General features: G+C 52.8%; 1 protein-coding gene across 4 annotated transcripts in view; it reads left to right on the top strand.

The window, feature by feature from the left end:
• Window positions 1–21,198, top strand: part of BCL11B (BAF chromatin remodeling complex subunit BCL11B) — a 92,628-nt gene that overhangs the window by 13,861 nt on the left and 57,569 nt on the right. For 2 of the 4 annotated variants that reach the window (XM_025443315.3, XM_025443313.3), the window contains exon 2: window positions 1,149–1,514. In XM_025443315.3, coding sequence (XP_025299100.3) covers window positions 1,149–1,514 — 366 coding nt within the window. Of the gene's footprint in view, window positions 1–1,145; window positions 1,515–21,198 lie in introns of all 4 variants that reach the window. The other 2 variants (XM_025443314.3, XM_025443312.3) reach the window with 1 other exon arrangement.

Genomic DNA, 21,198 nt, shown 5'->3' with positions numbered 1-21,198 from the left:
GGCATTGATCGGCTTCAAAATATTTGGGTCCCATGTTCCCTACCAAAAAAAAAAAAAAAAGGGAACTATATCGGCTGCTCAAGAAATATGAAAATGTACAGTCCATTGAAAGTGTGGTTTGTCGTCTGCCAAGAAATGCTTTTGGAGCCTGAAAAGGTTTTTTTCCTTTCTTTTTCTGGAGTGAAAATAAAACCAAAAAGGACAGTGGGGAGCTGATGAGTGCTGGGGAATCTACAAGGTGATGGAAATCCGACCAGGAGCAGTGTCTGGCGGCAGAGCCGGCTCCCTCGTTCGGGGAGCAGACTCTCAGTGTCCCTTCCCCTGCCTTCTGTTTTTTTTTTTTTTTTCTTCGATATTTCTCTTTGAACCAATGCTCACTTGTTGCTTTCTGAGCCTGTGGGCTTCTTTCTCTCCGAAGGACTGGCTGCCTGACGCCTGTCGAGGGTTCTGCTTTCTTGTCTGGTGTGCGGCCAGGTCCGAGGTGGAGGAATGCGAGCAGGGCTCCCATGAATGGGGAGGACATGAATGAACCCTGGAAGGGAGGGGGTGGCGGATGGAGCCCAAGCAGGGTGAACCGGCTCTGGCTCTGGCTCACGGTTCTCAGCCTTGGCTGGCCACTGGAATCACCTGGGGAATCTTAAAAACAAGAAGATAATGTGATGTTTGGATCTGGCTGTAATTAATTTGGGGTGCTGCCTGGGCGGGGTGGGGGTGGGTGTTGTGGGGCGGGGGGCTTGGAGCTCCCCAGGTGATTCTCAGATGATGTAAAGTGGGAGAGACCTGTCTCTAGCTTGGAGTACAGGCCTGTGACACAGCCTCGTGTGAAAGCACGCCGGGTGTCCTGTGCACATGTGTGTGTTTATGTGCTATGTTGGGGGGTGGGAATCAACAGCAGATAAGCTACAAAGGAGTAAGTTCAGCATCAGTTAAGCAGCCAATCTCCAGGGGCTATGCAGTTGCTCCTGGAGCCTCAGTTTACCCATCCATGGCCCCCAGGAGTCAGGCAGGGATGTGGTGACTGCACCTGCCCCCAGGCAGTGTAGGGGCCTCCTCTCGGTGGGGAAGGGTTGGGATGGCCAGTGGGTGCCTGTGATTGCCTAAGCCCATCTCTGTCTTCTCTGCCCCCTTCTCCTTTCTCTCTTCAGCAGAGGCTGACCATGTGGAGGCCGCCATCCTTGAAGAAGATGAGGGTCTGGAGATAGAGGAGCCCAGCAGCCTGGGGCTGATGGTGGGTGGCCCCGACCCTGACCTGCTCACCTGTGGACAGTGTCAGATGAACTTCCCCCTGGGGGACATCCTGGTTTTTATAGAGCACAAGAAGAAGCAGTGTGGCGGCAGCCTGGGTGCTTGCTATGACAAAGGCCTGGACAAGGGCAGCCCGCCGCCCTCCTCGCGCTCCGAGCTCAGGAAAGTGTCCGAGCCGGTGGAGATCGGGATCCAGGTCACCCCCGACGAAGATGACCACCTGCTCTCACCCACGAAAGGCATCTGCCCCAAGCAGGAGAACATTGCAGGTATGGATTGTTGCACTGGCCAGGCTGCTGCCAAAGCCACCTCCTGGGTCCCACGCCCGCCTCCCCCTCTGGTTGTGCCGGTGTTGGTGCTGGGAGGGGGCCCGGGGGCTACTGGGATAGGACCACCAGCCAGGGCTCGCCCTTTCCGAGGGGCCACTATCTGGGTGACCCTCAGGACGAGACAGGCCTGAGGCTCAGAGAGGCACAGCTGGCCGATGGTTGCTTTGCTTTTGGCAATGAGACTGTTGTGGGGCCTAATCCATAGGCGGCTGGGAGTACAGAACGGAAATTTGGAAGGCTAGTTGGCCTTCGGTTTGCTGGTATTCTTGGCTTAGTCTCTGGCTGTGCAGTCAGACAGTCTTGGGTTGGAATCTGTTCCTTACAACATGGACAAGTCAGTTTTTCCATCTGTGAAATGGAGCTAATGGGATCTATCTCCATAGGGTTGTGGTGAGGTCCAATGAGATGTGGCCTGTGGGCAGGACCTGGTGGGCCCTTAGGAACGGGGGCACTCATTTCCTCCTCTTCCTCTCTTTGGCCTCAGTCTCCCATCTGCAAAAAGAGGTGCCCTGGTCTCAGAGGCCCCTTCTGAGGTTGGCTGATCCGTCTGGTAGGTCTAGGGAAGGGCTTGTGGGAGCTTGTTGGAGCACTGCACCCCTTTCAGGAGGTTGACATTCCTTTTGGCATGCCCACTCAGCTGACCACCTGGATTGCGGACTTTTACCACCTGAAGAACAGATGTAGGGGTTGTGTCCTCCAACTGGGCCTGTTTGCTGCAGCGAGTTGGCGCCGTGTCCCTCTAGGCCTCGGCTGTGGCGTGCCAGAGCCTCCTCCAGGGAGCCCGTGCTCTGCGAGCCTCAGTGTTTGCTTCTTCTGGTCATACCTCTGAGCCTGGGAAGCCCAGCAGAAAAAGAGGGCCCTGACAACCTGTGTTCCTGCAATAAGTGGCAGCCTGCCCTGCAGCAAGATGGTATCCGAGTGCGTGCAGATGAGGGTTCAGATCCTGACAGTTGACTTTGGACAAGCTGCTTCATGGGTCCAGGCCTCAGTTTCCTTATCTGTCAACAGGGAGCGGGAATACTGGCAGGCCTGGTGTGAGGATTGAATGAGTAAGGGCTCCGTCAGTGCTTTGCCGGTGGAACCTTCTTTTCAGAGGTCCCCTTTGGTGCTACAGTGTGCAAGTAGGTGCCGGCTATGTTTTGGGCATGGAAGCTAGTGGAGACGCTGGAGGGACTGAGGCTTTGGGTGCTCCTCCTTGGAGGGGGAGCCTGGTGTAGGCCAAGGTAGGATGGAACAGAAGGCGCCATCGTCCAGAAGGCAGGCAGGATAATGCAGCAAGCCACAGGCGACTTTGAGACCTTGGGCCTCAATTTGCCTACCTGTTAAATGGGATTAATGAGATCTCTCTTGGGAAGAGACTATAGTGGGGATGCAGACTCCTGCTGGTACATGCTAGGTCCTGGGGAGACCCCATCAAATCACGAGGACCTGTGGGCCTTGCCATCTGGTGCGTGAGCTAGGGGGACATCTCTCATGCTCTCAAGTTGCCAGTGGCTTTGAGAAGATTGTCTGACGTGTTCAGGGCCATGGTCATGTAAACCCGGCTTCTCAGAATGTCCTGCAAATGTGGGTGACGCTGCCTTCATGAGGGCTGGAGCCTCTGGGCAAGAAAGGTGCAGAGTCCCTTTTGTTGGTGGGGTTGGGGGTCCCCCTGCCCTTTCTTCTCTTTGCCATTGGAGGAAACGTTTTTTTCTCCAGTAGAATAAACACCCAGCATCAGTGACCACAGACCTTGCCCATGAGACTCTGGTCCCTACTTATATTTCCATGGAAAGGCATTCTGCTTTCACCAAAAACCATCCGAATCCTCATTTCACGATGAAGGTATTTCCCAGCGAGAGGCCGCCGATCATTGTGGGTAGGTTTGTTTAAGAAAGCGACTAGATGTGATTTCATAAAAGGCAAAGTTAATCTGCAAGGCGGCTTTGTCCTCCCCGCCCCCCACCCCCCCCCCGCACCCCTTTTCTTGGGCTATAATACTGCAGCAGCAGCCTACAGTATTTTTATTTTATGTGTGACGGAAGATATTCTTGGCCTTTTCTGTTCAGCAAACAGGACGAATGGATTTCTTCATTCTCGAAGAAATATGTAAAATAATCCCTTAGAAGTCTAAAGAGATATGTTTGTTCAAAGAATTTAAAATGTTATTTTAATCAAAGGCACCAAACAGTCTCCATGCTGTGTCAGCTGAAGACGACCATCCCATTCTAGCAGCACATCGTGCCTTCCCCTACCAGTCCTCTTCCCCTTCTTCCCTTCGTGCGTTGGCACCAACTTTTCTTTCTTTCTTTCTTTTTTATTTAATAAAAAGGAAAGATTAAAGAATAAAACTTCAGTGGCTCAAATGTATAAAGTAATTTAATATGGTGGGAGCATTAATTATTTTAGCTTAATTGAATTCTGAGGACTGCAGTACTTGCATTTTTGTAGACAAGCCCTGTTTATTATTTCTCTGCGTAGATTAACAGTAAAGGAAACGCAGATAACTTTCAGTTATTTATTGTAAAATAAATGTGTCAATTCATGTGTAAAGCAAGCTGCTCAAAGATAATTGAGTCTTTATATTTTAAGAGGGGGACTAGGAATCACAGGCGCTTCTCCGCCCGGGCTGCCGGAAATCCGCACAGCTGCTGCCCAGGCCCCTGGCACCGCTGGCCTCGCCCAGGCCTCTCCTGTTCCTGCTTCCCAGCCGTGGTGGGGAGGGATGCTCCGGCCTGCCCGAGCCCTGCTGTTGTCCCTGGGGCCGGCCGCTGGTGAGTGGGTGGCTGCTAACTCTTGGGACTTTGGCCTCTGGCCTGGCTGCCCCAAGGGAGGTACCTGTGGTGACCATGAGGGCCATGCCTTTCCGGGAAGCAGCAATCTGAGTGTTGTCCACACGGGTCCCAGCTCTCCTTCCACCAGGTGCATCTAGAGGCAGGGCTCCAGAGGTAGGAGGGCAAGGCCGGCCTGTGGGATAGGTGGGATCCCTTCCACCTTTAAGGGTGCCCTGGGCGTGAGATCGGAGTTGGAATTGTGTAAGTCATTGCATCAGGGGCTGGACCCTGGATTAGCCCTTTTCCTGGGACTCCGGAGTCTGGAGATAGGCATAAAAGAGTAGTGACTCCCTCCCTCCCTCCCTCCCTCCCTTCCTTCCTTCCTTCCTTCCTTTTTCCTTTCCTTTCCTTTCCTTTCTTTCTTTCTTTCTTTCTTTCTTTCTTTCTTTCTTTCTTTCTTTCTTTCTTTCTTTCTTTCTTCTTTCTTCCTTCCTTCCTTCCTTCCTTCCTTCCTTCCTTCCTTCCTTCCTTTCTTTCTCTTTCTAATGCTAGAAAAGTAGGAGAGTAGAAGGAGGAACTTTCTGGAGCTTTGTATCTTGGAGGGTATTCATTCATTCATTCTTTTGTTCATTTAATAAACAAGCACCTACTGCCCTTCCCCTGCCCTGAGCATCGTCATCCCCCCTTCCTGCCACCACAGGTGACAGGACCCTCTAGGGGTGGGGGGAAGTGTGGCGGGAAGAGAGCCATTTAGGCTGCTGCTCTGTCCCCCTTGGGGATCGTCGCCAGAATGTGAGCAGGTGGCAGCCCCACCCTTGATGTGTGCAGTTGTGCCTTGGCTGTGAGCTGTGGGCAGGGAAAGGTCCATGGATCCTGTGTCTGAGGCCCATCTGGGGACAGGGGTGGGGTTGAGTAGAGGTCGGGGCTCTGGCCTGGAGACCTGACTCACTCTGCCTGTATAGGAGTTCTTTATCTTTCCTAAACTCCCTTCTTACTGCATTCTTCGACTTTTGGCACTGCTGGAGGAGATGGGAGTAGCCAACCCTGGGGTGGGGGTAGGGGGAAGTGAGATGGGTTTTGGGGTTTGCAGAGAGCAGGAGTCTCAGACCTCTGATGTGGGCTGGGTGTCTCGAAGAGGGATGGAGAGGAGGGGGCTGTGCCAGGGAGGCCGAGTGCTGCCGCGTGGGAAGGGACCCAGCACATGTCCTCACCCTACCCTGACACCTGCCAGCCTTGGGCCACGTGGCCCGACCGCCTAGGCGGCAGTTTGCCCCGTAGGGGAGCACACCCAGCAGTAACGGTGGTGTTTCAGTGATGTGTGCCTGCCTGGCGTGTCAGATACCTGCTGCAGAGATGAGCACCTTCCCCCCTTGCTGGCCGCTTCCCCAGCTCCATCATTTCCTGCTGGTAGCTAATGTGGGTCTTCCAGGAACTGGGGGAGAAACTTCCATTGGCTTCGGGGAACTCCACCATCAGAAACGTCAGAACAACTGTCGTGTGCCCCCTTCCCCCAGCATCTTTGGCCACGTCCTTATACTGTCCTGCAGTGGCCACTCTAATGGTGGGTCCCTCTGTGGAGGAACCTGGGGTGGGGTGGGTAAGGATCAAGGGAGCATGGGCTTCAGTGTCAGTTGGGAGAGGTGCGACTCCAGTGCCTGCCCAGGCCAGCCATTTCACTTTTCTAGGCCTCAGTTTCCTCGTCTGTCCCCACCTGTCAGTCCTGTGCTGAGAATGGATGACAATGAAACATACAGAGCATCCACCTAGCCCAGGGTCTGGCTGCAGCCCAGTGACTGAGAGGTCGAAGCTTTCAGAAAAGCTTTCAAGAGCCTATGGACCCTGCTTAGCAGCATGAGGGAGGGGTTTGCTTCTCAGTCAGAGTCTTGAAAACTTAACCTCGGATTTCTCTCTCAGCCATTTCCTCCTTAGAATCCCCATTTTATAGCCACTGGAGGGAAGGCTCTTGATCACAGGTAATTCGTTTTTGCATGTTATCACCCCTTCCATAACCAAATGAAGCTATAACTGGAGGAACGAGCCATCAGCTGTCAGTCATAGGTTTGCCTTTTGCCTTTTCTTCCTCCTCCCCCCATCAAACCCCAAATGTCAGATTTCTGGAGAAATGCAGGAGACAGGCAGCGGGTGACAGGAAGTAGCAGATCCCCCTGGGCTGGAAGTGGCAGGCAGTTCCCTGCTGCCACGGCCCCACCCGCCCTGTATGTCTCCATCTGGAACCTATGAGGGGTCAGGGGTGTGCCTGGAGGCGGAGGGGGGGGTGCTTGGTTTGGGGTCCTAGTGACCCATCGCCAGGCAAAATGTGTTGGAGAAACTGGCTTCTGATCAGCTGGAGGATTTACATGCCGCTCTGCAAATGTGCCTTTCAGACTTCAAAAAATAAATAAAATACATGTGGAAAGAAGAGAATATTAGCCAGGCTAGTGGAAGAGACTAAATAACTTGCCTGTGCTGGAAACTGGAGATAAACCCCACTTGCAGGTTGTCTTTAAAAACTTGCGTTTGATATATTTAGAGTTGTTATTTTGCCTCCAAATTAAGATTAGTTAAATCCGTGCGTGTTGTAGCATGGATTATCTTTATGTATTATTAAATCGTGACAGCTAATTATTAGTTCTGTCTGCACCAAGGAATAGTGGAGTGTTCTGTCTCAGAGACATGGTCCTGGGGCTGGGCACTATGGGGCTGGCCCCAGAGCTTGGGCAGGGCTGGCAGGTGGTGGGGAAGAGGAGGCCTACCTGGTAACCCCACATAGTCCGTAGGGGCTTTTCTTGGTTTATCTCCTCTTGAAATTTATATCGACTTTCAAACAGATACCTCCAACCCCACTTTGAAAGAGATGTTTCTAACTCTACTTTGAGCTAAGGCCCAGAGAGGTTAAGGGACTTGTCCAAGGTCACACAGCAAAGTGGAGAAAGACTCGGGTCTGCCTGGCTTCCCCGGATGACAGGAGCAATGGAGGGTTTTATTTTTAAAGATTTTATTTATATAGTCATGAGAGACACACACACAGAGGCAGAGACACAGGCAGAGGGAGAAGCAGGCTCCACTCAGGGAGCCTGACATGGGACTCGATCCCAGGACTTGATCTTGGGACTCCAGGATCATACCCTGGGCTGAAGGTGGCTCCGGGCCTGCCCGGAATGGAGGCTTTTAGGGAGGGGTAGTCTAACTCTGCCCAACTGGCCCAGCCAGTGGGGCAGGCACTACCTCCAGGCTCCATCCAGGGTGGTCTTTGAAGCCAGTCCCAGGTATGACCCTGTGGGTATGACCCCGGAGGCCTTGACCCACGGTCTGTGGTAGCCTCCCTCATACAGTTGCCTGTATTTCTTCGTGAAGGTTTTGGAGAGGTGGGTGGTGGGAAAGAAAAGCAATAAGATGCGAATTCAGACGGCTGGATCTGGGCCGGGATTTGGGGTTTGCCAATGACCTGCTGAATGACCTTCAGCCAGTTGTTCGCCCTTTCCAAGTCCCCGGTTTCCTGTAGAATGGAGATAATCTTTCTTATCTTTCAGGCTTGTTACAAGGTTTGATTTAGACAAGACATGCATGTATTAGGTCCCTGTGGATCGCTAGCTGTTATTAATAATAGAGAACCACTGGAGGGATCCATGTGGGGATTCTGGCCTCCTGGCCTGAGCTGGGAGGATCTCCTTGCTGACCCTCCCATTCTTACCTGATCTTCTGGAACTGGTGACGGGCGGGGCTGAGTCCAGACCCCAGTTATCTTGAGCCAGGTGCCCTTTTGCCTTGAGGCAGGTCGTTTCCCCTGGCAGAGTCCTGGTGTCCTGACCTGGGAGCCCGGGAGCCGGGGTGAGCAGTCCCTGCCCTCCCAGCCTCCCCAGGGAGGCAAGAGACTGAAGGTAGTGTGTAAACTGGACAGACCACAGACCGTAGCAGTGTCAGCAGCTGCCCTCTGTGACTGTTGCACTGAGTTGTGATCAAAAGTTTTACTGACTTAAAAAGAAGACAAGAAAACACTAGTCCGCTACAGTGTGATTTTTCTTTTTTCTCTACCTTCTTAGGTTTCCTTTAGGTTTGGGGCCGTTGTTCTCTGTGACGGATATAGGTGGTTTCATGCTTCCAGCAGCAGTTCAGGGAGGAGGATGAGAAGTTAGGGCAGGGTCCTGGGTTCCCAGGTGGGAGACCTAACCAACTCTGAGCCTCTGTTCTCATTATTACTAGGTTTTTAGTTTGACAGTAAACAGTTAGTACTTGGCTTAAATTTTTTATTAGGCACTTGACAGCCTGGTTGGTTTTTTTTTTTTTTTGGTGCTCATTTTCATGCCTGACTAATACATAACCACTACCTCTAGAATCTGTTAGGAGTGGGCTCTGTGTCAGTTAACTATATAAATAGGGCAGCCTGCTGGTTGCCCCTGCACCCTTGGGCTCATCTTTTTTACTGAGGAAACAAACAAGAGAAGAGTTTTCACATTTCGGTTTTTAACTGAACACATATTTATGAGAACTTGCTCTGTACTGGTCACTGTTTGAAGGGCTTTGCAAACTGTTCACTGATTGAATCCCCCTAATACCTCCATGAGGTGTGCCTGGTATCAAGCCCACATTACCAAAGAGGAAACTGAAGGCCAGAGATGTTAAGTCATTTGGTCAGGGTCACACAGCTGGTGACTAGGGGCCCGGGGTGTGAACTCTGGCAGTCATGTTCCTTCCTGTGGTGACGCAGTGCTGCCCGTGGTTGTCTTTTATCCCACGTTCCCATCCACCGTCTCCGTCTCCGCCCCATGAAAGGTGGTAAATCAGTTATTACTTTCATTTTGTAAATGAGGAAACCGAGTCTTAGAGAGGTGAGGGGACCTTGCATCGTTACCCTGTGAGTTGGCATAGTTGTGCCTGGACGCCAGGCTCCTGACTTCCAGCCAGTGGCCCTCACGGGGAGCCCAGGCCCGTGGGGTCATGTGGGTCTTTAACCTGGGCTGGCACCGGCCGTTTTTCGCTCCTGGCCAGGCTGTGAATGACTTCTCTAGGGTGACACCCCATGATGGGATCTGGGGGTCTTGTGTGAGCAGAAGAAAGTGGGATGGGGGACCTCCACCTGTCCTACACACATCTGTGAATTTCGCGTGGACTGCTGTCTTGTGCAGAGCTGCCTTGTTAGAAGCCGACTGCCAACCCAGTTGGGTTGTAGGAGGCAGCTGGGCCTACTGAATGCAGGGTGGGGAGGGGCAGGCATGGTGGACTCTGGCCTAAGACCTGGAGTTGGTGTTTAGGCCCTGTGGCTGATAGGCCTTGTGACCTTGAGCAGACCCTCCCCCTCTTTGGGCCTGAGCTTCCTGAACTGAAATAGGAGAAGGAGCTAGCTACCCAGTGGTCTCCAACAGCTGCAAGGACCCGGCAGGGGGGTGGGGGGTAAGCTCCAGCTTCCTACCTAAATCCTCCTCCCACCCGGCAGCCCAACCGACTTCCCTCATTTGTTACATTTTGGGCTTAGGAAATACATTTTCTTTGAAGAAATTGGTGGCTGAAATGAAAACTACTATACTAAAGGATAAAACAGGGTCTCTTTCAGCTTCAAGCCGGGAAGATTCCTCTGGGAGGATTTGGTGCAGAGTTTAGGCCCAGGGCCCCTCCTGGGCCTCTTGCAGGCGCTGCCCCTGATGGTGTAAATGTGGTTTGGTATTTGTTTTTTTGTTCAGAGGACCTCCCGAATTGTATCAACCTCAGGCCTCACGAAATCGGAACCCACTCTGAGCCAGGTACTGCTAGGTGGTGACCAGTGACTAGGGGTGTCGGCCTTGCTCACATTAAATTAAGTCCAGAAAGGAGCTCCAGATGGCAGAGTGTGATCAGGACCTTAGAGGCCGCCCTCCTGAGCTGGACCCAGGGACGAGGAGGCCTTTCTGGAGAAAGCAAGGCTTCTAGGTTTCGTTTTTATTTTGTTTTTACGTGAGTTTCCTTAGAGTCCTCCTCCTGCTGGTCTGCTGGTTTTGAGCTGGAGGTGGGGGTGGGAGGATAGGAGTGGCTCATGAAGGAGGAGTCTGTGCTGAGTAGGGGGTGTGAGTGTATGAGGGCGAGGTCTGGTGGGGAGAGGTGTGATCACTTGATGAGAGAGAGGTCTGGGAAAGTGGCTGCGTGCTGCTCCCAACAGCATGAAAACTGGGACCCCAGGCTCTTTTGGGGTGGGGGAATATTAACAAAATGGCCTTTTGTTGGAGGTGAGAAGTCAGACCCCCTAACCCCCCCCCCGCCCAGTCCTGGTGTGAGGAGGAAAAGGTAGCTGTTCAGATGCACTGCCAAGGGTGGGGTGAACTCCCCCAGCCCAGGATAGCCAGCTAGTTATCTAAGCCAAAGCAATGTTTGCTCAGGGCTGTTGACCCCCAGGAGCTGAGTACCTGCACAGCTTGCATGCCTTCAGGTTGCAAGTGTGGACAAAGCCCTAGATGCAAGCAGATAAATCCAGACTCAAAGGTGCAAACAGGTGTGAGGGTCAGCGCCCACCCAGGATGAACCCCCATGCATAGAGCCTTGCCACCTGACAGCGCCAGCACCAGTGCTGTGATGAAGCTCCAGGGAGGACATCTGTCCAACCTGGCCGGGTCCAGAGTGCACAGTTCTGCTTTCCTGACTTCAGGTACCAAAGAAATCCTTGAAAGTGGCGGAGAAAGCACTGGCTCTGTTTTAAAGACTTTTCTGGGCAGATCCTGGCATCTGGAGAGAGCAGTCCCGCAGCAGCTGAATTGGGGGGGGGGGGTGTCCTCCCTTGAGGCTGAGGGCCAGAGAATGCCTGTCCTGGGCTCTGTGTGGAGCAGCCATCCAGGGTTCTTTGTTTCCCTTAAGGAGAAACAGGACAAACCCCTGATGACCCCTTCCCACTCCAGCAACTGGTTTGAGGTTGGTAGACCCCACAAAGCTAAGTTCTCCGAGGGAGCCAGAGTGGATTCTTTCCCCCTCCCACCAAGAGTTCAAAGCCAGCCAATTAAGAAACCTAAACAGTGTGGTCTTCTCCTTGCATCATTGACATCATTGGCTTGTAAAACTTTCCCTGCAAAGGAGGCGCCTTTATTCGCTGGGAAAAAGAAGTATGTAATTTTCTTGACCTGGCCTTTGCTTTTGGAGGGGAAGGAAAAGAGAGGGAACTCGTTTCCAGAAACAAACGGAGCCCGGGACAGCAAGCAAAAAAGTTCCACATTCCGGGCTTGGGGCCCTGCTGTCGAGAGCACGGGGTCCCGGATACAGAAAACGGTGTTCTGTGGGGACCCGAGACCGGGGCAGGGTGTGTGTGTGTGCGCGTGTGTGCACTGCGAGGAGGGTCTCCAGTTGAGGCCGCGTCCTGAGACTCTGGAGGAGGGGGGGAGGGATGGACATCAAAATCCTCCCAAGTCTGAGACTGCACTTCTCCCGCTCGCATGAAACCAGGCGCCACCGGCCTCACCACGACCGCGACTACCCGTGTGCCCCGACGGTTGCAACGTGCAAGAGGAGTCTTGCCCCCTCTCCGGATCTCCAGCGACCCTCCCCCTTCCCGGCCGCCATCCTCCCCCCTCCCCACACCCCTCCCGAGGGTGCCACCCCCAGCAAGTCATCCCCTCCCACGTGGGAGGGGGCAGGGGCCGAACTCCTCCCGCCACGCCCGCCGGGGGACTTGAGGCTCCGCCCCCGGGGGCTCCGAGGTTGGGGTCCGTAAGTCTCCCCTCCCTGGCAAGCCCGGGCGCACAATGGCCCTTTGCGAGGCGCGCGGTGCAGAGCTCGGGCGGGGGCGCGAGGCGGCCCGCACCCCGCGGACCCCGCACGGAAACAGGCGGACACTCCGGCAACTCGGTGACTGCACCGGGGGCATCCTCGGCGGTCGGCGCCCCCCACCCCCCCCCCCGCCTCGCCGGCTGCGGTCCCGCCGGGGGCTCCCAGGCGCTGCTCCCCGGCCCCGGGGCGCGCCAGGTCCCCTCGCCGACTCGCCCGCGGCCTCTCCAGCCTGCGCCCCGGGGCGCGCGGCTCCGCGTCCCTGCGCCACGTCTCTGCTGCTGGCCCGGCCCGGGCGGGCCGCGCACGCTGGTTGTGCCTTCCCGGGGCGGGAGGGCCGAGGGGGCTCCAGGCCCATGCATAATTCGGGGACTTAATGGGCCAGCTGCCCGAGCGGGGCGGCGAGGGGCGGGCGGAGGCGCAGCTGACCCTGCCCGCGTCTGGGCTCGCCGGAGAGGCGCGCTCCTTTCTTCCTCCGGTGACAGCTCCCCTCCCCCGCCTCGGCCGGGTCCGAGGGGGCGGGGGAGCGGGCGAGTCGTCGGGCCAGCCCGGGGAGGGGGCTTCCGCGGTGCATTCCTGCAACTTTTGCTTTGGGGCGCGGAAGGCGGGCAGTGAAACGGGGCCTCCCCGGGACCCGGCTCCCCAAGGAGCAGGGGCAGTTGGAATGCAGGTTTCCTCCGAGCGTTCTGCCGCCCTCGAGTGTCCCCCCGCCCCCCCGCCGCCCCCCGCCCCGCAGCAGCCCAGCGAGCTCGCCCTTGGCCCCGGGCCAGCCCCCTTCCCTGGCAGCCGGCGGAGATGGATGGAGGCGGAGACCCAAGGTCAAGGGCGGGGAGCCCGCCGGCCTGGGGCCCCTTTGTGCGCTCGGGCCCGCCCCTCCTCCACCCGCCTTCCCCCGCCCGACCCCGGGGCGCGCGCCCGCACTCGTGACCTTCCCGGGCGTGGGGAGTCGCGTTTCAGGACCCCTGAAAGCCGCCCGTGGCCCCATCCTCAGAATCGGCGCGCGAGGGGCGGGGCTCCCCGCTGGGGTGGCGTCCCTTCCTGGGCGTTTGGCTTGGGTCCTGGGGGCGCCCGGGGATCCCCTCTCCAACCCGCCGCGAGCGCTCAGAAAGGGTCGCGCCCGACCGAGCCCGGCATCAGCCCACCTTGGCCCGACAGAGCCCGGCACTTCCCCGGATCCAGGTGAGGCCCGTTTGGAGGGAGCCTCAAAGAGTTCCTTTGTGCATTTTGCGTCCATCCAGGGCAAACAGTCCCGTCCCAAAGTGGTTTTCTTTGTAGGGTATTTTTTTTTTTTTCTTTTCCCCCTCCCGGGCGTGGTGGGGGGGGGGGTGGAGAGGGAGGAGAGGGAGCCTGCTTTTCTAGAGGGAATTCCTGGGGGCTGGGATTTTAAAACACTCAAGAACAAAAGTGTTTTCCCAATTGTGTGGGAATGGAACCCTCTACTAGAGTGGGACACAAAGCCTCGTGGAATTACAGGGAATTAATGTCAGCCCTTCCTCCAGCCCGACTTCTCTTACAATAACCCCCCCAAAGAGAATTTGTATGCAAATGGTCACCTTGCTAGGAGTCTCTCTTTATTTTTGATTCTCAAAAATTGGCCTCCAATTGTTTAAAGCACTCCAACAGACCCTTAAAGACTCAGAAAAGCAGTGGTTGGACGCCCAATGTATTTACCACAAAGCTCTTAAGAAAATGTTCAAACATTTTCCCAAAGCTGTTACTCCAGAAATAAAAATGTATGCTGTTTGCCTATAGGAGATTAAAAGTTTACCTTCACTGTGACAGCTTTTCTAGGCTAGAATTGGAGCCACGTCTCTATTTTCCATTATTCAGAAATAGGTCTGAAGCACACAGAATGTGTTTGCTGTAACAAGAGTCAAGGTAATTTTAAAAATGTGTATATATATACATATTTATTTATGATTTGGGCTGACCCAAATCATAACAGAATATTGCACTTTCTGTGCTATCAGAGGCTAAAGTATTTTGTAAACAATGCTTTCATGGCATTTAGAGTGAGAGTTGATCTTAAGAAAATCTCAGATTTAGCTAACCCGAACTATGAGCGGCTAGCTTTTCTTCTGGAGGAATCTGAAGGCATTTGTCAATTTATTTTTTTGAAAAGGTAACAAATTCAACACTTGGGAACTCAAAGCTGCTGGCAGTCCTGGACAGGAAGGTTTTCATATCTGCCCGAACTTGCTCGTTGATTTCTCAGACGTCCATTTATAACAGTTCTAACAAGATAGAATCTGCCTTTGAATATCTGTAAATACGGGTAAAGATCACAATCCGGCACTCATAATGGTCCAAGACTGGAAAGGCAGATTCTCATGTTTGATTAATATTTATGTTACCGGATTCCTTTACAGAAAGAACCGATGGATGAAACACTAATTATGTGTGTGTGTGTGTGTGTGTGTGTGTGTGTGTTTCAGGGGCCCCATCCTAGCAATTCCTGAAGAGGGCTGTCATAAATTCTAGGATTTTTGAAAACAGGGTGCTTATGGGGGAAACTGTTCATGTTTGGCTTGAAAGACAGACAGGTAACTGTGTGGCTGGCTGACATAATGTCTATGACACGGAGAAAGAGGAAGCCAACTTATCTCTGCTTTATTTTGACGACTCAACAGTGATAAAAATTATGGGTGATTTCTCCCTCTAGTTTCAGGTTAAGGCTTGGGGCAGAGTGATGGAAGTTTCTTGTCCAGAATCCGCCTCAAAGAGAGGTTTCTGTAGCCCTGCCTGGTGCTCTCCTGCCTTGAGGGGACACTCACCCAGGGTGAGGCTGCTTTGTGGTGCAGTATTCCCTGCCACTGGTCTGCAAGGTACAGGTGACTTGCCTTGCTTTTGTTCAGGAGCCACGTGTGGGAGATTTGCCGGGGAGTGGAGACTTTTTGTTAGCTGGATCCTGTTGGAATACCAATGGAATTGTTATCCAGAGGGATCCCGGGGAGGCGGTTAAGCAGTCAGTTTTATTCCTTCGAGAAATGGAGATTTTCTTATAGGATTTTCTAGAAGTCTGGCCTTCCAGAGCTAGCACCCTAGCCCTGGTTAGCCTTCCCATCAGTATTTGTTGCCGCTGGAGCTTTCGGGGTCACCTCACTAGTTGAAGTGCCACAATCAAGGTGTGCGTTCACACAGCCTCTATCTGATCTGTTTGTTTGTAAACAGCCCCCGCTGTGTCTCAGTTTCTTCATCCATAAAATGGGGATATCCAATTGTTTATGCTCCTGCCACGATCCAGATATGAAAACAAACCATTCTATGAGAGTGAAGTAATTGCTGATTTCAAAGACGTCATAAAAGTATATAGACTCTTATTGTTCAGTCCACGGGGGCAGGGTGACTAATTTGCAAAAGGGAGAGGCATCAAATAACTACTTGTGTAGCATGTCATTTCCAGTGCAAGGGGGGAGAATTAGGGGATTTAGCGGGGAGCCCAAGGAGGAGGACTTGAATTTTCAATCTCATAACCTAAGACCAGTAGGAAATACCTCTCCCTCTTTCCAGTTCATTTGGGGGGACTGAGACTGCACACCACCCCAGCTCTTCGTTATTGCTGGGGACTATCACGTGATTCTGAATCTTAATATGGAGTGGGTTTGCCTTCACTCTTGATCCGAATATACCAGAAAATGTGTCTTACTGACATTTGGCATCTGCCCCCCCTCCCCCATAGGAGTTGGGCAGAGGGGGTGTAGACTTGGGGGGTGGGAAGGAATGCATACAGCAGGCCGCCTTTAAGTGCACAGTCTTGTTGGCTGCTGATGAGGAAGGAACCCCGTGCATGCTGGTGAGGAAATTCTCCCCCTTTTTGGCCGCCACCTCTTAAAGCTAACAAAAATGGGCATTTACACCCCCAGAACGCACAGCTGGCTGCTCTGAAATGGCCCCTTCACTGGGGAAATGGGAGGCCCCAACTGGCCTTTTGGGACTCCATCTTACTTTTGTGTTGTTTTTCTTTTGATGAGCCTTGGTTCATGTTTTTTTTTTTTTCCCTAGTCAATGCTGAGTGAACCTGAATTAGGTTTTTAAAAGGAATAACCTCTGGCAGGGCCCGAAACCTCCCGTTTAAGTCTTGCTCGTTAGCAAATACAGATGCTTGCTTTATATATTTGGTCGGTTCGCCCCGGCAGGGCCAGAACCTCAGGCTTGAGTTTGGGGGTGGGGGTGGGGCTGGGGGAGCGTGGCACTCTGCCTTCTCCACGGGGGACTTGATAGAGTCCTTGTTCCCTGGCATCAGAGCCCGGGGTGGGGCGGGGGCACAGCAGATACCCATAGCCTGCGTCGGTGCCGGCAAGGAGCCAGAAGCTGTCTGGTGCTCCTTAATTGAATACAGAGCTCCGTCAGTTCCACGTGGCCTTGTGAGGATGGGCAGGGAGGGCAGTGATCCTCCCCCCCCCCAACCGTGTCTGCGCTTGGAAGATTGGACCCCCCCCAACCTGAGGGGCCTGGGTGCCCGCCTCAGCCCCCAGCCCCCAGGGTTTGCAAAAAGCCAAGAGAAGTGGGCACTGAGATCGTGCGACGCCCGTGGAAATATCTTTGGCGTGAGCTGGGTCTCCTATCTTTGTTAGTGGCGGCTTGTTAATTAACCGGCAGATTAGCGTTGCCTTCTTTTGACACCTGCGTGTATTTTGGGGCAGAAGATTCTTGTTCTCCTAAGACTGAGCGGAACCGTTCAGGAAGTCCTTGTGCGGAGCCGCCCGCCTCTTCTCTCTGTCCCCGTTGTCGTCCCCCTGCTCCCTCTTCCTGTCCCCTCCTCCCCGCCCTCCCTGCAACCCAAGTGGGCTCCTAGTTGCGTGGAGGACAGACGCGTTAAACACAGCTAAATAAATCGTGTTTACGCTTGGCGTTCTTGGTAGTGAAAAATCTGTTGCCTGTTTTTACTTCCTTATTTCTCAGCATTTGCTTCCTACCTGTTTTTGAGCACATGCCCAGAAATAGTAGTTTTGTCAAATGAGAGGATAATGCCAGCCAGCCTCTCTCGCTGCCAAGGAAGCTGCTGGATTTTGCAAAACAGAGTGACGTTTTTTTAGTGACACTGATGTTTTTTTTTTTTTCCCTTCTTCCCCCCCCACCCCCCCGCAAAGAAATTAGGATGTAGAATAAGAGTATTAAAATGCACTTAGGGAAGAAAAAAAAACAACCAACCCCCACACAAGCCCCACACAGGCATCCCCATGGCACAGGGACACGCGTTGAGCAGGTTTAGAGATGGGTCTCACTTTTGTTAGCACTTGGTGGTTCCAAGGGCAGGAGGCGGCCTTCAGAGGAGGAGAGGCTGCCCAGGGCCCCGAGAGCTAAGTCAGGTCCCTTCCCTTCAGCCCCAAGACTTAATTTTCTCTGCCATTTTGGATGATGTGGTGTAAAGAGGTTGATTTTCTTTTCTTCTGGTTGGTTCGGTGTGTTTCAATTCTGGGGCCTTCTGAGAGCAGTGCCGCTCTGTGCTCTTCCTCTGAGGTTACAGTTAGATTCTAGTCCCGATCCGGGTTTGAAGCTTGTTGGGATCCTAGCCACGCTATCATTGTTTATATAGAAGAGCAGCCAGGGAGACACCTCCCTTGTCTTTATCCACAGCGTTGTTTGGGTGGGTGGGGGTTTCTGAAAAGTCATTATCGTGATGTGGTGCTGTTTGCTGGGCAGAGAATTACAGACAAAAGTAGACAGCCCTTTTTTTTTTTTTTTAAATATTTTCTTAACAGTTTCAAAAACAACAACAACAACAACAAAAATGACAAACGCCGAGTGCTCCTGCCAGGAGCCTAGGCTTGTCTTATCGGGCAGTCTTTGCAGGGTTTCTGCAGAGGGTTCCGGCTGAGGCCCAGCACATCGGCTCTGTTTCAAAGACAGCCAAGGGAAAAAAAAAATTACAACAAAATCAAAGTCCGCGTGCTATGATTTCCCCCAATTTCTAATGGGAATACCCTGCAATAGAAATGATATTTCCATGGAGGACTGTGCTACCGGCTTCTTTAATTACATTAAATAGTGGTATAAACCTCAGCTGATGTAAAGCCCTGTTTCAGTGGCAGCGGCGCCGGGAGCGTGGCAAGATTGAATCCGAAGGAGCAATGTTCCCCGTGTTAATGTGCTAACAATCTTTATTCAATTAATCCCGCGAAGTGTTAATTTTTACACATTTTGTTGTGCACACACTGTACCTCGCCGCCGGTGCATTAGGAGATGAAAATGGATCCCACGTCAAAGAAATGCGGAAGAAGGTGGCTGTCAGAACTGCGCCCTTAGAAGAAAATTTGTGATTGTAGCCGTCAAACGCTACCCATGCTGAAAGGAAGGCTCACAATATGTATATTACATGCCATCTACATGCAGGAAACTCCGGTAGAGGAGCTACTTTGTTGAAAGTAATTACAGGCCTGCTCAGTGTTTTAGTCAGTGACATTTCAGACTTGGCTTGGGAACATAAAGAGGCCACAGAAAGATTTTGTTCTTACGTGATGCGAAGCAACGCACCTCAGTGTTCTGGATGTCCATTAGTAGGAGGTAAAAAGAATGAAAAAGGGGGAAAAAAAAGACTCCGTCAACTACAAAAGCCAGGGGAGAGCTGGATTTTTTTTTTTTTCTTATTACAATAGTAGCAATCCATTGCATGTAACTCTGGCAGTGCAACTACAACCCAAAAATGCATTTAAACTATATCAGTGACCCCTCTTCTGCAATTTGGTTTTTCTTCCTTTCCTTCCTACCTACCCTCCCTCCTTCCCTCTTTCCTTTTCTCCTTCCTTCCTTCCTTCCTTCCTTCCTTCCTTCCTTCCTTCCTTCCTTCCTTCCTTCCTTCTGTTCTATCCTTCCTTCTCTTTCTACCACCTACTGACCAAGTTAAATTTCTTTCCATCCCTAAACCAAGAAACCCATCCCGTGGGCCCTTTGGTTGCACGTTCCCCTACTGGGCAGGTGGGGATTTTATGGTCACACCTGGACAGAGGGTGATGCTCCTCACATCCCCTATAGCCCCAGCTCCATCTGCACCTGGGACCCTTCTCCTGTTTCCTTGCTGCCTCTGGCATGAGTCATGGCTGTCACCTCCTTTCTGGACACTCTGTTTTCTTGATTTTGTTTTGTTGGCTGTGCTGCGTTGTTTTCATTCTCAATTCTCTGGGATCCTCAGAGTTCTGACCTCCCCCTTTTATTTACTACATCGTGCTCTCTGCGATCGGGGGCTGAGCCAAAGCCAGCGTTGGGAGTTTGTGGGGCTTGCAAACCACAACAACTTTCTGAACTCACTAGTTTGAAACATGTTCTATACAGGACCAGATTTTTAACAAGTGTCAGGATTCAGTGTTTCCAGGTCATCCCACATATGTCAGGCACAGTGGATGCTGATGGGGGCAAATAAGGAAAAACCAGTGATCTTAGTTTAAAACTCCCTGTAGGCACCCAATCTGAAGGGTTGTCTCGTGCTGTATTTCCCTCCTGTGATGTGTGGCTTCCGTCTTGACTGTGGTCCATTCCTGCCCCTCGCCAGCTCTAAACTAATGAACTCCATGGGGGTGTCCATGGGGACGTGTATGAGAGATGCTTGCCCAAGGTAGTCATTGGAGTCTGACCATGAAGTGCTGTCTGGGAAAGGGTCATGGGGTCCTGACCCCAAGTCCCAAATTCTTCCTGTTTGGAATCCGGAGTGACTTACCCGGCTTTTTATGTCAGTTTATAGACTGTGCTTGCTGTCCAGGGGGTGCCTCATGAAGTTATGTGTAGTATACTTTTAGCGGCCCCTGATGCAACATAATAGAAAATTATTGAAGGATCTTGGATAAATGGTGTTCTAGGGCAGAAAGTGCAGAAGATTGCAGCAGCTGTCCAGCTTCTGGTCAGAAAATCTGAGTCAGGGAAAGGGGGACATTTCTGTGCTAGGTACTGGCCAGCTGTTTTCACTGGCGAGATTCAGAGACTCTGTCAACTGCTGTTTTGTCCTTGGCCTCTGTAGATTCTGGAGTATACATGGAGACATTTGAGCTTGTCCATGTTGCTGATATTTGCATCTCTGTGTGTACACGCATACATGTATGATCTTTGTATAATAGATGTGCATGCACACATTTTTTAAACTGGTGAAACACATGGTTTCACCTTCTGTTGTCCCCAGGCCTGCTCATTCCAAGAGCGTGGGCCCCAATTTGGTGGATCGTGGCTGCTGAGGTGTCACCCCAGAGGACTCCTATCTGTTTTCCTGTGGGCATCCCAAAACCTTGGTGCCTAGGCCTCCAGGTCCCGGCCAGAGGACAAGTGATTGCGGTTTATTTGCATTCCAGCAGCTGTGAGGGCTCCAGGGATTTCCCTGAATTATGAGCAAAAGAGTTGAAGCTGCACGTTCTCCCCTGAATGTGCCCGCTCAGGGGGTGGAATGGTCAGCCCCGAGCCCTTGGTCAGCTTACCCTGAAGAGTTTGCAGAATGTGATTCAGACACTATCCCTCCTCCCCAGTAGCGCCTGACATTTCCTATGCTACTTCACTGGGCCTTTCCATAGATGGTTTTGGAGTTTGTGATGTTACCCTGCCAATCCTTGGCTCACGGTTGCTGCCCCAGAGTCCTTGGGCTGCTGGCATCTTGAGGAAATTGCAGCTGGCAGCCATCGACACAGGTGCTTTTGGACCTGGTGCTGGGATGGGCCCGTGTGCCCGCTTCCACCTGCAGGCTCCAGTGGCCAGGGAAGATGTTCCCTTGCTAAGCCTTGGTGGAGGGAGGAAAACCGGTTTTGGTAGTGTCGTAGCGGGGCACGACTTTGCCTTTGCCTGGCCTCTCCCTTTTTGGGGAGGCATTAAATGTGTAGCATGCCGGGAGCAAAAATAGTTGGAGTGGTGATTCACGGTGACAGATCTCGGGAGTGCGCGAAGGGGGAGGCGCGAGGCGGGAGGTGGCCTGTCTCAGGGTGCTGGAAGGGACATGCTTCTTGCCTCCTCTATGCTGCTAAGCCTTCTCCGCACCCTGTTGGCCACAAAGGGCTGTGACCGCGTGTGGGGGGTTCTCCAGATGGTCATTGGGAAAGTGGCAGTTGGACCGGCCTCAAGCCCAGAGATGTCCTTGGAGGCCCCCTTGCAGGCCCGCCTCTCCCCGCTGCCTGACACCCTGCAGTAGCCCTCTCTAGGTCCAGCCAGGTCCGGGCGGGCCCTCTAGCCTGCTGCAGAAGAAATCC

This window comes from Canis lupus, chromosome 8, assembly GCF_003254725.2.
Source record: "Canis lupus dingo isolate Sandy chromosome 8, ASM325472v2, whole genome shotgun sequence".
Classification (NCBI taxonomy): Eukaryota; Metazoa; Chordata; class Mammalia; order Carnivora; family Canidae; genus Canis; species Canis lupus.
Note: the sequence above shows the minus strand (reverse complement) of the source record. Positions and strands in the feature narration are given on the sequence as shown.